Source organism: Mus musculus, chromosome X (assembly GCF_000001635.26).
Source record: "Mus musculus strain C57BL/6J chromosome X, GRCm38.p6 C57BL/6J".
NCBI classification, from domain to species: domain Eukaryota; kingdom Metazoa; phylum Chordata; class Mammalia; order Rodentia; family Muridae; genus Mus; species Mus musculus.
The window spans coordinates 77658570-77673992 of NC_000086.7; the positions used below are offsets into that span (position 1 = coordinate 77658570).

The window sequence follows — 15423 nt, forward strand, 5'->3', positions numbered from 1 at the left end:
TTCTTTAACTTCAGTATGCTTGAAAGCTTCTTGATCAAATAGATGTTTATGGAGGAACAGTGTACACCCTTTTACTGCTGTCGTTTTTGGGAGCTCATCTGAGTTACCATGACAAATGTTTTGCTTTTCAGAGTGGAAGTCTCGTCCACAGCTACCGAGGAACAGGCGGCATATTTGAGGTGTGCTGGAATGCTCGAGGAGACAAAGTGGGTGCCAGCGCATCTGATGGCTCCGTAAGTGGCGCCTCTGGTCTACTAGAAGTTAAGGGGTGCCGGGCTGCTGATCCCTGATCCAAGATGAGGTGCTTCCAAAGGTCTTGTGAGGCTTCTTGGTCCTGCTGAGCCTTACCACATAACGGCCGCTCGTTACATATGCACATGCTTGCATGCATTGCAAAGGAGGCTTCTGTTTGGGTTAAAAACATCCTTCTCTTTGTCCCTGAATGTCAGTGAACTTGATTGTTCTTACCTGCAGTGACTCTGTACACATGTGTATACCCCAGGGCATAGGGGATATCTGGAGTCTTAGTCAGTTGTCACTACTTTGGTGCAGGGTGCCATTGACATTTCACTGATGGAGTCCAGGGATGCTGATAAGTCTCTTATAATGCTCTGGACCCCTCACTAGTGCCAAGAAATATCTGGCCACAAATAGTGTTAGTATGTAGACTAAGAAACTTGTTCCTATTCTGTCGCCATGTACATGTTCTGGCCAAGCAGTGTCATGAGAAGATAATTTTCAGACAAGCCTCTTGGTTTCCATGGATCTCATTGTGGTCCACTAGCATATATAAAGTTTAATTTGTCTCTGAACTTGAGGTTGCATTCTGGCTAATGGACTGAGTGGTTGGTGTGGCCTGAGATCTTTTGTTATCTGCTCCACCATATAGGATCCAGTCTGTGACCTCTTGAGTTTCTGGGAATGGTCCTTGGTCTGGCTTTTCTCTTGCCTGATCCTTGCTAGAGTTTGGTCATTCTGATGTTTAGAAACTATCCTGTTTCTAGAGTTTTTCCTCTCTTCTTAACTTAGTTCTAGTAAAATTTTACAAGCATAAAGTTGGTGGCTAGGCTTAACCCTGCCAGCACATGTTTGAAGGCACTTGATGCTATCGCTCAGACTAATAGACACTTTTTCTTTCTTTCCAGGTCTGTGTTTTAGATCTCCGAAAGTAAACACAAAATGTAGAAAACAAAACCATTCTAATGGAGCAGCAGTGAATGTGTGGGATTGCAGCACCCTTCCTATGATGGGCTCCAAACTGTGTGAACTTGACTTGTTCGAGTCTACTTGGAAATCACCTGTCCCTGGCCACAGGATTATTTTCCCCCTCCCCTAATCTCCATCCAGAAGTTTAAAACACAAACAAATACAAAGTCATACGCATGGTTGTATCACAGGAATATGGTTTCCACCTAGAATGCTCAGCTGGGGAAGGATGAAGCCATCAGCTACATGGTGCATGGTTGGTTTCCATCCAGAACAGGCTCTAATGACTGAACAGGGAAGGAGAAACACAAAGCTGTGCCAAAAAATAAAGAAAAGGTTAAAAACAATGAAAAAGAAAAAATGCTGTGATAAACCAAAAGGGAGGAAAAACCTGCCCCTTATGGTGTTTCCCTCCTATCAATTTGGATACTACAGTTGCTTTCCAAAAAGACCAGTTTGTACCAATGAAAATGTGTGACTTTGTAATCCCAACGCTGTATTTTCTAGAACCTTCTTTGGTGGTTTTTCTATCTGCTAAAATTCTGTGGTCTGGGGGCCTCCCACCTCAGATGCAAACTGTTTTTGGCTTATTCCTTCTGTCTTCCCTTGTTGTTGCCCGCCCCTTCCTCTGATGTCCTTGCTCTGGTGTGGTCTCACTTGTAATGAAATCCTGCATAGATAATGGCCACATGCACACAGTGGATCTTTGTTGGACAGCACTCTCCTTCCCTCTTGCCCCACTCCCACCTATTGCTTACTCTGTCCCTTTCTCATAGTTGCTTCACATTAGGTCCCAAAGGCACTTTCAGAGCATAGTAAGTGCTTTATGTAAGAAGGCAGGGATGGGGACTTTTTACAGAAAAAAAAAAAAGACTTACTTATAAGAGAAAGAACCTGGAGTATTTTTTGAAAAAAATATTTTTATGTTAAAATGACTTTAAATCCTAAAATGGCCATCAGACATAGAGAGTTTTGTGAAATTCATATTTAAAAGACTAAGAAGACACTGGCAGAGTCTGAGGTGTCTAATTACCCCTTCCCTTCAGCTTCACGAAAGGCAGTTAGGAAAGCCGTGGATTGGGAAACGTCCTATGGAAGAACAAGGCGATTGCTTTGGCAGCTGGTGGGGAAGAAGGAGCCCACTAGTTAGGCATCAAGCAGAATGCTCAACTGTTTGGTACACATTTACTTCAGCAGCCAATGGGAACACAGTGAAGAAGCCACCCTGACCAAGTGTGGCTCATGGCACTTGCCAGCTACATCTTTCTCACAACAGTGTAGCTACCGATGGGCACTTTTATCAAGAGCATGCTTGGTGAATCTTGCAAAACCTAAGACCCAAAGGCCTCAGTGTCCCTCAGTCTTGTGAAGACAGTGAGTCTCAAGGGAGAATTTCAATCCTAAAAAAGAATTAAGACCCAGGTAGAATGTCACTGATCATTTCTGCCCACTTTCCAATTTGTCTTACAGAAGATTAGGACAAAGCTTTCTAAAAAATGAGAAAATAATAGGAAAGAGAAGTTTGGCTATTTTTTAAAAACAAAATAAGGCATAGTGTGCCTGGTAAAGTTTGCCATCACTAAATCAGGTGGCCTTTGTTTGTTTCTTGTCATAACTTGACACTGACTTGTTGTTTCTTTAATTAGTAATGGGGGACAGACCAGAAGGGGGTTGCAAGAGACAGTGTGCAGGGTTCAGCCTGCAGCTGAGGCAAGTGTTACTTAGAGAAAAGTATACATATATGAAGCCAAAAATCAACCAGCAAGGAAGGTCAAGTGCTCCCTACACAACAAACAAATGTTAGCACCAAAACATGTATTGGCCTCCTCTTTGACATGTAAATTATGTGAGCCCTCAAAATCTAAGTGTTGTGGTATTGAGTTGAGTGGTGAGTTTGGATTCTGTCACCTAAACGCTTAACAAAGAAAGCCCAAGTTCTGTGGAAATTTTAATCATAGCAGATGTCTCTGTGTCAAAGGATATGAAGTTTCCTGCCCAGAGACTGCTTTAGTTTTAGGATATAATTGTGGAAGTCCTATCATTGTTCCCCAAATACATTTCTGTTCATCTCTACAGACGATCAGCTGTTAGATGCCAGCCTATTGTAAAGTTATGACTTTCATTTGACAAGTTCCACATTGCTATATGGTGGTAATGGGTAGATGACACATAAGGAGTTCATCAGACAATCTCTGGGTGTCCAGGCTACACCCCCTAGATGAATCTAAGCCACATAAGAATTATTATTTTGGAGTCAATGGCTGTGAGACTAGGACAAAAAGGTTCAATCTACACAAGAAGAAACCTAAAGACCATTCACTTCCCTGGCCTTACAGCTAAACATGGACAGGAAGTTAGTGCTGGCCACACGAGGACCAAGCAGAAGAATGCAGCCCACACCCCTGAAGTTCACCCCCATAAGACAGCTCAGTCTGCAGCTGTTTGGAAGCGTCCAGTATTTGGACGCTATCATTTGCCTGCTGTCATAGAGCAGGTGCATCATCTTTGTGGTCAAGGGGTGGCCCATGTATTATGCTGTTACCTAACATTGTTTATAACTCCTAAAACATTGTGAGGAATGGTTAGTCTTGTGACCAAATTCAACCTTGAAAGCAGTGTAGTCACATAGCAGCCTTTCCAGGTATTTTTTCCTTGAGTTTGAAGTAACCATATACCATTCCCAGCACATCCAGGATGCTGCCTGTAGAGGACCGAAGGGCCAGATGGACCTTACAAAGTTCAACTCTCTGACCCCACTCAACACCATAGGACTTGACTTTTTGTTCTGTCTGACTAAGAAATAGACCATGGAGCCAAGTGAAGTGCACTTTGTCACATGTAAGGATCTGCTTTGTTCCTTGTTGCTTTTCCCTTTTTAAACCTTTGTTATATCTTTCCATTCTGTTTCTTGTCAAATGCATAAATGTTTGTTCTGCAACTCACTGAAGTTTTGAACTCTGGCTTGTGCAGTTTTTATTGTCTGTGTCAGACGTACAGCCAGACATGGTCCTCTTTCAACATTTTCCACATTCTGTTAAGCACCATCAAAACTCCCCTCCCCCTCTGTCCTCTACCCCCCACTCCCATTCACCCAACACGCTCTTCGAGAAGAAAAAAAATCACCTTGTGTGTTGTAGCTCATTTGTTTCAAGAGAGAATCAACAGATCATATTCAGTGTCTTGAATAAATTGCTCTATTTTGATATTAGAGAACATAGTGACTGTGTTTTTCTTTTTGTTTGTTTCATCTTGCTTGGAATCTGTAACATCTGCTGACAACTGAAGGAGAGAACAATGTAGATCACTTATTTCTGTGAAGATACCTGACAAAACTTATATTTATTTTGGTTCTTGGTTTAAGAAGGCACAGTCCATTATGGTGGAGAGGTTATCTTTCCCCCATCTGTGGTCGCAGGAGTATGAGGTAACATTTGTGTATCCATAGATCAGTTAAGTTGTACAAACTTAAACCCACAAGCCCCAAATCTAAGTCAGTCACCTAGGCTACACACCCTCCCAATGTGAGGCCCTCAAAGAAGGGGGAAAGCTCTAAGGTCTTTGGGGAATAGTTCTGAAGCTCACTTAAACAAGGGTGAAGATCTGAGACAGTCTTGGATCAAATGGGTAGGTGCAAAGTCCCCTTGAGCAGAAAGGAAACGTCTGTTCCAGTGGGGAAATGCCAAGTAGATGAGAGCAGAAAGATCCCCGATCCTGTTGGACTAAAGGTGAAAGTCCAGGATACCTTGTTCAATGGAGGAACATTGTATAATATCTCTTGGCTAGGTACCATTGTCATGAACCAGCCCAGCATCCAAGTAGACTGAGGCAGGCAAGTGGTGAGTGGCTTCGGTGGTTGCAGGGACAAAACTTGGTTTTGCAAGGGCAAAACTGCTTAATTTTGATAATACTTACCTTTCTAATTTGCTATTCTGTGGCCAAAAGCCACTGACTTCTCACAGTTAACACCTGCTGTTAGCAGTGGGGGATTAAGTAAAGAAGTTGGGTACTTAGGCTTTTTGTTCTTTTACTCATGGGCCCCTCACTGATCAGGTGAGAGCTTCAGAGTTCATTATATGAGCAAGGAAAAAAAAAGGAAAAAAGAAAATGCATGTAGAAAAAAACCACTCATTTACTCTAGATGAAACAGAAAAAGACTCCAATCACTTTTATACATGCATACATACATACACACACAAACATTTGGTGTATGGAGCAAAGCTCAGGTGAGCATACTCAAACAACTATATACACATATTTCATGGGTGGAATGAAAAGCTCCAAAGAGCAGCTCCAACAAGCCTTTATTGCCTTTTTCAGTATTTATACTGTCTCTTAAAAAATTACCTCATACAACTATCAGTATGGGACAGTGGACCATGTCACCAGACAGAAAAGCTGGTAAGGTTGTAGCAAGTTCAGAACCCTGATAAATCTCATAATTGAGAATGTCAGGAATTCAAACTAGCTCATGACCAGGTTCCTGTCCTGGAGACTAGCTTACTGAGAAGGTGTGAGGGCTTCATCACAGAAAATAAATGTTTAAGACCCCTTTGGGCAAAAAGGTATGGTCTAGGAGAGAGATCTGACATTCTATCCAATGAAGTGAGGGAGGATTAAGACCCCTTAGGAATAGAGGAAGCTCTGTGTTCCTTGCGTGAAAGTGGAAATTTCTGAAGTTCAATTGGGCAAAAGTGAAGGTTTAAACCCCCTTATATGGGGAAGTCTCAAATGGTCTTGGCTGGAAAGGAAATGAAATGTAACCTGTACCTTGTACAGTAAAAGTTCTCAGCACTGACTCAGCAGGTTCCATGTCTTCACCATTTAGAATGCAAATCCAGAGGAGACCATAAAAGGAGTCTTCAGCATTCTTCACACAGGTTATATGGCTATCCTTGGCTAAATTAGCTCATCTAGTTTGTGTTCATCTGTCACACATGGGCAGGCTTCTCTTGAAGGCAGGTAGTTTTGGTTCCAGACTGATGGTTAATCCCAGGTTTGTACACAGAATCTTTCATGACCCCTGTCTTAGGGTTTTATTGTTGTGAAGAGACAGCATGACCAAGGCAACTCTTAGAAAGCATTTAATTGTGGCTGGCTTACAGTTTGAGAGGTTCAGTCCATTATTGTGATGGGAAATACGGCACATGGCAGACAGACTGCAGGATGCTGGAGGAGCTGAGAGTTTTACATCTTATTTCAAAGGCAGCTAGGATACTGTCTTCCACAGGCAGCCAAGAGAGTTTCTTTTGCACTGGGTGGAGCCTGAGCACTAGGAGACTTCAAGCCTGCCTACACAGTGACATGCTTCCTTCAACAATTCCACACCTCTTAATGCCACTTCCCATGAGCCAAGCATATTGAAACCACCACAGTAGGGCAGGCAAGGTGGTCAAAGACCGTTGGGCAGAGGGTGAATGTCCCATGGTACATTGCCCAATACAGATTAGGGCAGACACTACCTCATCAATTTCCAAATATTTATTGAAATCTAAGTTCCATATCTCTGGGAACTCTGTTGCAATACTAGCACCAATTTGTGCAGTAATTTGTTCTGTGTTCCCTTTAAACTTATAACCAGCTACATGGGTGTTGGTATAGAGAATGGGTCCTCTCTACTTCCTATGACAAATTTGTATATACACGGTCTGGGCTCCATGCTAAGCTTTTTGCTCTTCTGACATGGGGCCTCACTCCAGAGTTCTCTGAAGTCTCTTTGGGCACATTTGTATTTGCCTGGGTACCCAGTTCAGGAGTAAAAAATTTAAGGTCCTCTTAGTTGAAGGAATAGATAGGAGTCTCCCATGGACAGAAGGCTCTTTAGCATTCTTGTTTATGTGGATGTCTGAGGCACCTTGAACAGAATTAAAGTTGAAGATCCTTTGGTCACAAGAACATGTCAGTACCCAACATCATCAGAGGGGCATTTCTCAGGATCCCCCTTTATAGAAAGGGAATGTCTGAAGTCTCCTTTGTTAAAGGAGAGAATTCATAGTTTTGACTTAGGCAAAACATGAAGGTTTTAGGTGCTCTTGGTTAGAAGAAGTAGGTTTAGCCTCCTTAGTAGAGGAGGTTTGAAGACCTGCTGTGGTATCTCCAACATTCAGAGTCCCTTGTTAAGAGGAGCTAAGTCTCAGATTCTCTTGTGCAGCAGTCCTAAGGGCCCCCCACAGTGAGATTAAAGTCTAAAGTCCCCTTGGAAAGAAGGTATAGGTTTAAGGTCTTCTCATTCTGAGAAAGAATGTTTGAAGCTTGCTTGAGAAAAGTAGAGTATTCTGAGGCCCACTTGGTTATATGGGGCATATTTGAGGCCATCTTGGGCTGAAGGGGAAGTTATATGGCCCTCTTGCATACAAATGGAATGCTTGTGGCCCCTTTGATCAACTGGGTCATGTACAGATTAAGGAGAAGGAGTGGGTCGCAGGCTCCCTTACTCAGACTAGTTAGATCTCTTGGCCTGATGACACTTTGTGGCATGCCTAATGCCTTCTTGACAGAAGTCAAAGATCTGAATCCCCCCGTTTTGATAGTATAGGTCTGAGGCCTCTTTGGTCCATTGAGGAAGGTCTGAGACCCCTTGGGTGAAAATGGGTATGAGTCACCCTTGACCAGAAGTGGAAGATCAAAGGCCCTTCTCAGTCAGATGGAACATGTCTGAGTCCCCCTTGATAACAATGGAAAAAGTCTGAGAACCTTGGGATAGAAGATTCTATGCTCCCTTAGTAAGAGATAATAGGTCACAGACTTCACTTCTTGGATAAGACACATGCAAGACCTTATTGGACAGAATGAGAATGAGGCCTTTGTAGGGAGAAGAGGATAGTCTGAGGCCCCCTTGGGCACAAGTTGAATGTATTCCCACCCTAGATAAGAGGGGAAGTTTCTGCTGGGCAGTGGTGGCACACGCCTTTAATCCCAGCACTTGGGAGACAGAGGCAGGCAGATTTCTGAGTTCGAGGCCAGCCTGGTCTACAAAGTGAGTTCCAGGACATCCAGGGCTATACAGAGAAACCTTGTCTCGAAAAACCAACCAACCAAACAAACAAACAAAAACCCAAACAACAACAACAACAAAAAATGAGGGGACGTTTCTGAATGCCATCCCCTCCATGTAGTCACAAAGGGCATATATGAGGTCTAGTTTATTACAAGGAGCAGATCTGATACCCCTTGTTCAGAATGGAAAATATTAGGCCCCTTTTATTAAAAGGACTATGTCTGCCACCTACTTTGTAAGAGTAGGAAAACCCAAGGCCCTGTTGATTAGAAAGAGGCCTGAAGGCTCCTTGGATGCCAAGTCTGGCTTGGCTATGGCAAGGATGGCATGACATGGTTCCCACCCTTGGAACAGAGCCAGCAGAGCAGGTGTCTCCAAGAGTGTTGATTATTGCTGTGGGCGTAAGTTTTGTTTGGATAAAAATGTATTCTTTACTGCCAAGGTTATCTGGGAATGTCCTCTCTGCCAAGGTTAATGCCTCCATGATAAAAAGAGACAGTACTAGTGCAAGAGGCAAAAGTGTCTATGTCTCAGCAAAATGATAAATGAGAACTCTGAAAACATGATTTCAAAAGTATATAATTTCTCACCTATGCCAAATATAAGGATACAATATGAATTGTATAAAGAGCTTCACAGGTCTAAAAGAACAGAGGCAGGTGCACTATGAGCCAACTTGTCAGAAAGATACAAAGGAAGGAGATAAAGAGATTTAGGGAGTGGTGATCAAGGGCAAGATCACACCCAGCTAAGATTTTTGTTTGTGCTTAACAAAGGCAGGCAGACTCCTGAGTTCAAAGTTAGCCTGGTATAGAGGGAGTTTGCTAGGCATAGTAGGAATGGTAATTTCAGGGTGGAGGTCCCACAAAGCTACCTTTTTTCTGTGCTTAACAAAGGGAGGCAGATCCCTGAATTCTTTTGCAATGTTAAAAAATGTGCTTGCTGTCTCTTTCTAAGAACAAGGGGGTTAGGGTCTTGGGATACTGATTCATGGGATAATCAAAAGGGAACCTGGGGTAATGACTGAATTGGTATGTAAATAAAATACTGGGCTTTTGCTCTGCAAGAGATGAGCTATTTAGAGAGTTTTTAGAATAGCAAAAAACGTTGTGTCAGGCAGAAGAGAGAGGGCAATGGAGGGGGAGGGGGAGAGGGAGAAGGAGAGGAATCTGGAAAGCTATCTTGAACAGAACATAGACCATCAGCTTGTAACCCAGGATTTGACTTTGAGTTGTTATTTTGCTCCCACACATCCCTTCTCTCAGGAACCACTCTCCAGGCCAAGGCCTTGGCACTTGGAGACAGAAGATACATTTCTGTGTTCTATTTTCAGTGGGGCTTCATTGGAAAATGTAGAAATATATGTGGCTTCCTAGGTCAGAAGGAGGTCCCTTTGTTTGTTATAGGGGGGTTGGTGCTCCCTAAATAAGAGAGGGTAGATTTCAGCCCCATCCATTTGAACCCTCCATGGATAGAAGGGGAATATGCTATTTTACCTTGGTGAGGAACATGTATGAGTCCCTGTTGGGTGGAAAGTGAATGTCTATGTCACCCTTGATAGATTAAGGTCTCCATGGGAAAAGGGGGTTGGTTGGTTGACTCTCTAGGCCAGAGTAAAATACTCAGAGGCCTCTATTATTAATAGGGAATTGTTGGACACTTTCTTGGTCAGAATGGGAAGCCCTAGGCCCCTCTTTTGCAGATGGCTGAAGTATCTTGGACAGAAAGATAATGTCTCAAGGTCTCCCTCACTGAGGCACCCTTGGACAAATGTGGTAGATGTAAGACTCCATTGAATATTGATAGATCTTATTTCAACAGAAAGAGAAGATATGAGCCCCATCTTTGACAGAAGCAAAGATGGGTTGAAGCCTTTATGGTCCAATGGGGGAAGTCCTGAAGTCCCCTTATACAAAAGGGGCATGGCTCAATCTCCTTTTGATATTAGAATTAGAATGTGTGGGGCTCATCTGGGGATAGGGGAAGTATCTGAGGACATATTCATGAGAAGTGATATGTCTGAATCCCTGTTATGCAGATGTGGATGGTACTAGAGCCTCTTAAGCAGATGTAGAGGGTTTGGAGACCCTTGAGGAGATGTGGGAGGTTTCAGAGCCCCTGGTGCAAATGAGAAAAGTATGTGGCCTTCTTGAGAAATAGTGGTAGGGTCTTCAGGTCGTGGTAAGAAGGAGATATGAGCTCCCCCTTGGAATCCCTCTTAATCTAATCCCTCTTAGTCTAATGTCGGAAGTTCTAAAGCCATTTTGGGCAGAGGAAACATGTTTCCTTTGGTAGAAATAAAACAGTTAACTACCTCTTGGGTAGAGGGTTATATTAGGGTCTTACTGATGTGAACAGACACCATGACCATGGCAGCTCTTTTAAGGACATTTAATTGGGTCTTACAGGTTCAGAGATTCAGTCAAGTACTATCAAGGATGGAGCATGGCAACATCCAGGAAGGCATGATGCAGGCAGAGCTGAGAGTTCAACATCTTCATTTCAGTGCCTCTAGGGGAAGACTGCCTTCCAGGCAGCTAGGATGAGGGTCTTAAAGCCCACACCCACTTCCTCCAATAAGGCCACACCTACTCCAAGAAGGCCTTACCTCTTATTAGTGTCACTTCCTGGACCAAATGTATTCAAGCCACCACAGATGTGTATTTTTTAAATCACTAAGACATTTGTAAATATTATTAAGCAAAAAACTTACATCGAACCTTTAAAAGGGGAACATGTGTCGTTTTGAGCTTTAGATTGTCATTTGCAAGCAGCTGTATCTATAGCAGAGGGTCTTCCCTGACTTTATTGTGTAGATCAGGCTGGCTTAGAATTCAAAGAGATCTGCCTGTCTCTGTTTCCTGTGCCTGTTTTTTTTTTTCCCCTCAGAAGCTGAGTTGCACCTGGTCATGCCCCTGTCCCTTTGTTACACTCATACATACATACATACATACATACATACATATATATATACACACACACACACACAGGAAGAGGCATTTCAGACTTCTGCCCTTGCTCTGGCTGCAGCAGCTAAACTAGGGCTGACTTCTGAAAGCCATGAGCACAGATTATCAATTTCCACTGGACAGCATTGAGCCTACAGGCTGTGCCAAGTTTGGGAGAACCTGAAGTTGCTTATCCTGTAGCTTTGGTCTCTGGGAAGTCTCTACCGGTTTTGCTGTCCACAGTGCATTGGCTGCATTCACCCCATTTGTAACCAGGAACACTCCCTCTTGGCTCCTTCTGTGCTCTGCCCTTGGGAGAAGAGCCAACTTCTGTGTTCTGTTTTTAAATTCAGCAGAGGCTTCTTTAAAAAGCCACCTTCTGTACTATCTCTCCTCAGATTCCTGCTCCTTGGCTAGAAAACTCCTTCAAAGCTGTTCATTTTTGTGCTCTTCTGGGAAGCTTTGCCTTTGGTCGTTTTTGTTTGTTTGTTTTGTTTTTTGTTTTCCATTGTTTTGTTGTTGGGCTGTTATTGTTGTTGCTTTGTTCATTTGTTTGTTTTTTAGAGACCAGGCCTCTTGTCTAGCTAGCCTGACTTTCCCCCAGTTTTTACCCAGGCATTTTCAGGCTGTAAGCTTGGGATCTAATTGCCCCATGTTAGGCAACATCTGTAGAACTTTGTTCCAGTTCTTTCTCTAAGCCCCATGCTTCCAGAAATAAGACTCAAACTAAAAGTACATTTACAAATACCTTGGCCACATAGCTAGGTTCTTGTCTGACTAGATCATAACTTAACCCATTTATTCTAATTTATTTTCTGCCACGTGGCTGGGTACCTCTGCTCAGGTTAGCATGTGTCCACCTTGTCACATCTTTCCAGGCAAATCTCCCATGCCTTGCTCTATCCCAGAATTCTTTCTGCCTCTTTGATATCCCACCTCCTATTTTCTACTCAAGCCATAGGCCATCAGATTTATTATTGACAGGTACCACATCCATACAGACACAAGATATTCTCTCTATAGTGAACAGCCCCAGAACTCCTTGGGCTATCAGGAATGTCACAGGGCCCCCTTGGGCAGATATCTTAGATCCCCTTTAATCTAATCTGAATAAGCACAACTTCTTTGACACATGGCTTTGCCATATTATTAAACTTCCTAGTTTTCTTCTCCAAGCTATATACTTTTTGCACCATTTTCATTGTAGATATTCTTAAGAATAATCAGTAATAACCATGCCATGGACTACATGCTATGTGGTCTTGAAATTTTCTCTGCCAAATTAATTTATTACCTTTTAATTTAACTTCAGTCAAATTCTTGAGATATTGGAAAAATTTAGCCATATTATTTTTCAAAGTATTACATATCCCAGTTGCTAGCAGAATCCCTACTTCCCTCTGAAACCACAAGTTGGGCCTCCATTAATCTCATCAGTACTGTCTTTCAGGATCCACCTAGAATGGCTTGTGAAGCTCTGCTTACAACATTTAAATGTTTTTTTTTAAATCCAAAGTTCTAAAGTCTTTCACATTTCTCCAAAAACAACACGGTCAGGTTCTTCACAGAAACAACCAACCTTTGGTACTAAGATCTTTATTAGTTATTTCTTTCTAGCTATGATACAATGTTGTGACCACACACAACTTATAGAAGAGTGTATTTTGACTCATGGTTCCATAAATAGAGTCCACAATGGTGGGGAAGGCATGGCAGAAAAAACCAAGAAGCTGGCCAATCACATTTTCATACATATACAGGAAACAAAGGGAGGGAACAGAAATAGGACAAAGCTATAAACCTCCAAAGCCTGTCCCCAACAATCTACTTCTTCTGAAAAGGCTCTACCTCTTAGATGTTTCATAACCTCCCCAAATTGGACTCCATCTGTGGATCAAATACATGAGCCTGTGGGCGATTTTTTTCTCATTTAAACCACCATAATCTTCTCTAGAGAATTCTAACTAATCTAGGCACAAAATATTTTTAAAACTAGAATGTTGAAGCAGTAATATAGTAAAGTGAAGATTATAAAAAGAAAAAAATTGAAGGCTCTACAAGATAATTGACCTTATTTCCATGATTGTAGAATGTTGGAATGTTGGATGTCTGGAGACAGCTCATCTTGGGCCATATTCAGCTTTCTCACTATCCATTTGTTATTCATCTCTTTTTGACCTAATAGTCTTCTTTGGAATGTACAAAGATACCATTAGCTTCTACTAACCCAAAGGCAAAGATAATATACGTAGCCTATAGTAGAGATTTTTTTTTACTTTGCTTTAAGTCAGCTACTTGATCTCATGCATGTTTTTTTAAAATGCCTTGAAAAGTTAAAAAGTGCCATCATCTATTACTTTCTTTTGTTGTGTAATAATAAAAACTTGAGGACTGTAGTATTTGAATCTGTGTTTCCAGGCTATGGTCACTTATATTTGATTCCAGAATAAATTATCTTACTCCTTTCAAAACGAAAGCGGTATTTTTGTGTCAATAATGCACACATACAGGCAAAAGATATATTATCTAAAATTATTATATGTAAGAGGTCACATCTCAAATAGAAGCAAGATAGAAAGGTTAGAAATCGTTATGACACTGTGCTCACAGTGCATTAGAGGACGCATTCTCAGCGACAGTCATTAGGCTGTGTTTACTTAGAACTAAAATAATATAGAATCTTTGGTTTCTAACACTCCCCTGTTCTAGACCTAAAATGATGCCCTTCATAAATCCACCTTACGACTTTGTTTAGTAAAGATAAATAAATAAATAAATAAATAAATAAATAAATAAATAAAAAAAACAAAAACCATTTATCTTTTGACCTTATGAATTATACTTTGTAGGCAAGAGGCTATGCGGGTGCCTGGCAAACACAGAAGTGGATGCTCACAGTCAGCTATTGGATGGATCACAGGGCCCCCAATGGAGGAGCTAGAGAAAGTACCCAAGGAGCTAAAGGGGTCTGCAACCCTATAGGTGGAACAACAATATGAACTAACCAGTAACCCCCCCCCTCCAAGCTCGTGTCTCTAGCTACATATGTATCAGAAGATAGTCTAGTTGGCCATCAGTGGAAAGAAAGGCCCATTGGTCGTGCAAACTTTATATGCCTCAGTACAGGGGAACGCCAGAGCCAAGAATTGGGAGTGGGTGGGTGGGGGAGTAGGGGGGAGGGTATGGGGGACTTTTGGGATAGCACTTGAAATGTAAATGAAGAAAATACCTAATTAAAAAAATTGGAAATGAAAAAAAAAGAAAATGGGGAAATTTTCTTAGCAACTTTAGGAATGCAAATTGAAAGCCACCCCAAATCTCTACCAGTGGTTCTCAACATTCCTAATGCTGTGATCCTTTAATACAGTTCCTCGGGTTGTGCTGACCCCACACATAACATTATCATTGCTACTTCATAGCTGTAATTTTGCTACTATTAATTAGGAATCATCTTGTGAATATTTTTGGAGAAAGAGGTTTGCCAAAGGGTTTTCAACCCACAGGTTGAGAATTGATACTAAATGTTCATTGTAAAAGAAAAAAATGAAAAAAAAGTAATTGACAGTCCTTTGAGAACCCCACATAATCCTTTTGGTGTATTCTATCTTTCTCATAGAGCACTATTCTTTCTGTCTTTAATAAACATAAATTTCTTCATATTTTATCTGTCCTATAATTCAAAAGTTTAAGGCTAGTTTGTGTTGCATAGTAAGATCCTGTCTCCAAACAAACAAAATCAAAAAGAAGGTAAGGAGAGGCCAGGCAGTGGTAGTATACTCCCTTAATCCCAGCACCTGGGAAGCAGAGGCAGTCAGATCTCTGAGAATTTGAGGTCAGACAGAGAGAATTCCAGGACAGCCAGTGCTACACTCGAAAACCCTGTCTTGAAAAACAAAGAAAAGGAGGGGGTGGGAGGAGGAGGGGAAGGAGGAGGAGGAGGAGGAGGAGGAGGAGGAGGAGGAGGAGGAGGAGGAGGAGGAGGAGAAGGAGGAGGAGGAGGAGAAGAAAGAGGAGGAAAGGAAGGAATAAAGGAAAGGGACAGAATGATAAAAACAATGTGGTTGTAGAGGACCTGTACGCTTTTAAAATCCACATTACACCTTCTACTACTGCAGACAGGACTTTGAGCTGCCCTTTATCCACTATTCTTATAATAAGGCCCACAGGTTACCAAGAATGTGAGTAAGGTAAAGTATAATTGCAAGCAGAGGTGTTTCACCAGAAACATGTGGGAAGCATGCCCACAGAGCTATGCCTACTACTGTGTGAATGGTG

At 42.0% G+C, this 15423-nt stretch overlaps 1 protein-coding gene across 4 annotated transcripts in view; it reads left to right on the plus strand.

Annotated features, from left to right (window-relative positions):
• The window catches only part of Tbl1x (transducin (beta)-like 1 X-linked), a 153174-nt gene extending 149021 nt beyond the window's left edge, over positions 1–4153 (plus strand). For 3 of the 4 annotated variants that reach the window (XM_030251300.1, XM_006527939.3, XM_030251299.1), the window contains 2 exons: positions 132–233; positions 1146–4153. In XM_030251300.1, the coding sequence (XP_030107160.1) occupies positions 132–233; positions 1146–1172 (129 nt within the window). In that variant the 3' untranslated portion in view covers positions 1173–4153. The remainder of the gene's footprint in view (positions 1–131; positions 234–1145) is intronic. The other variant, NM_020601.2, reaches the window with a different exon arrangement.
• Positions 4154–15423: the final 11270 nt, after the last annotated feature.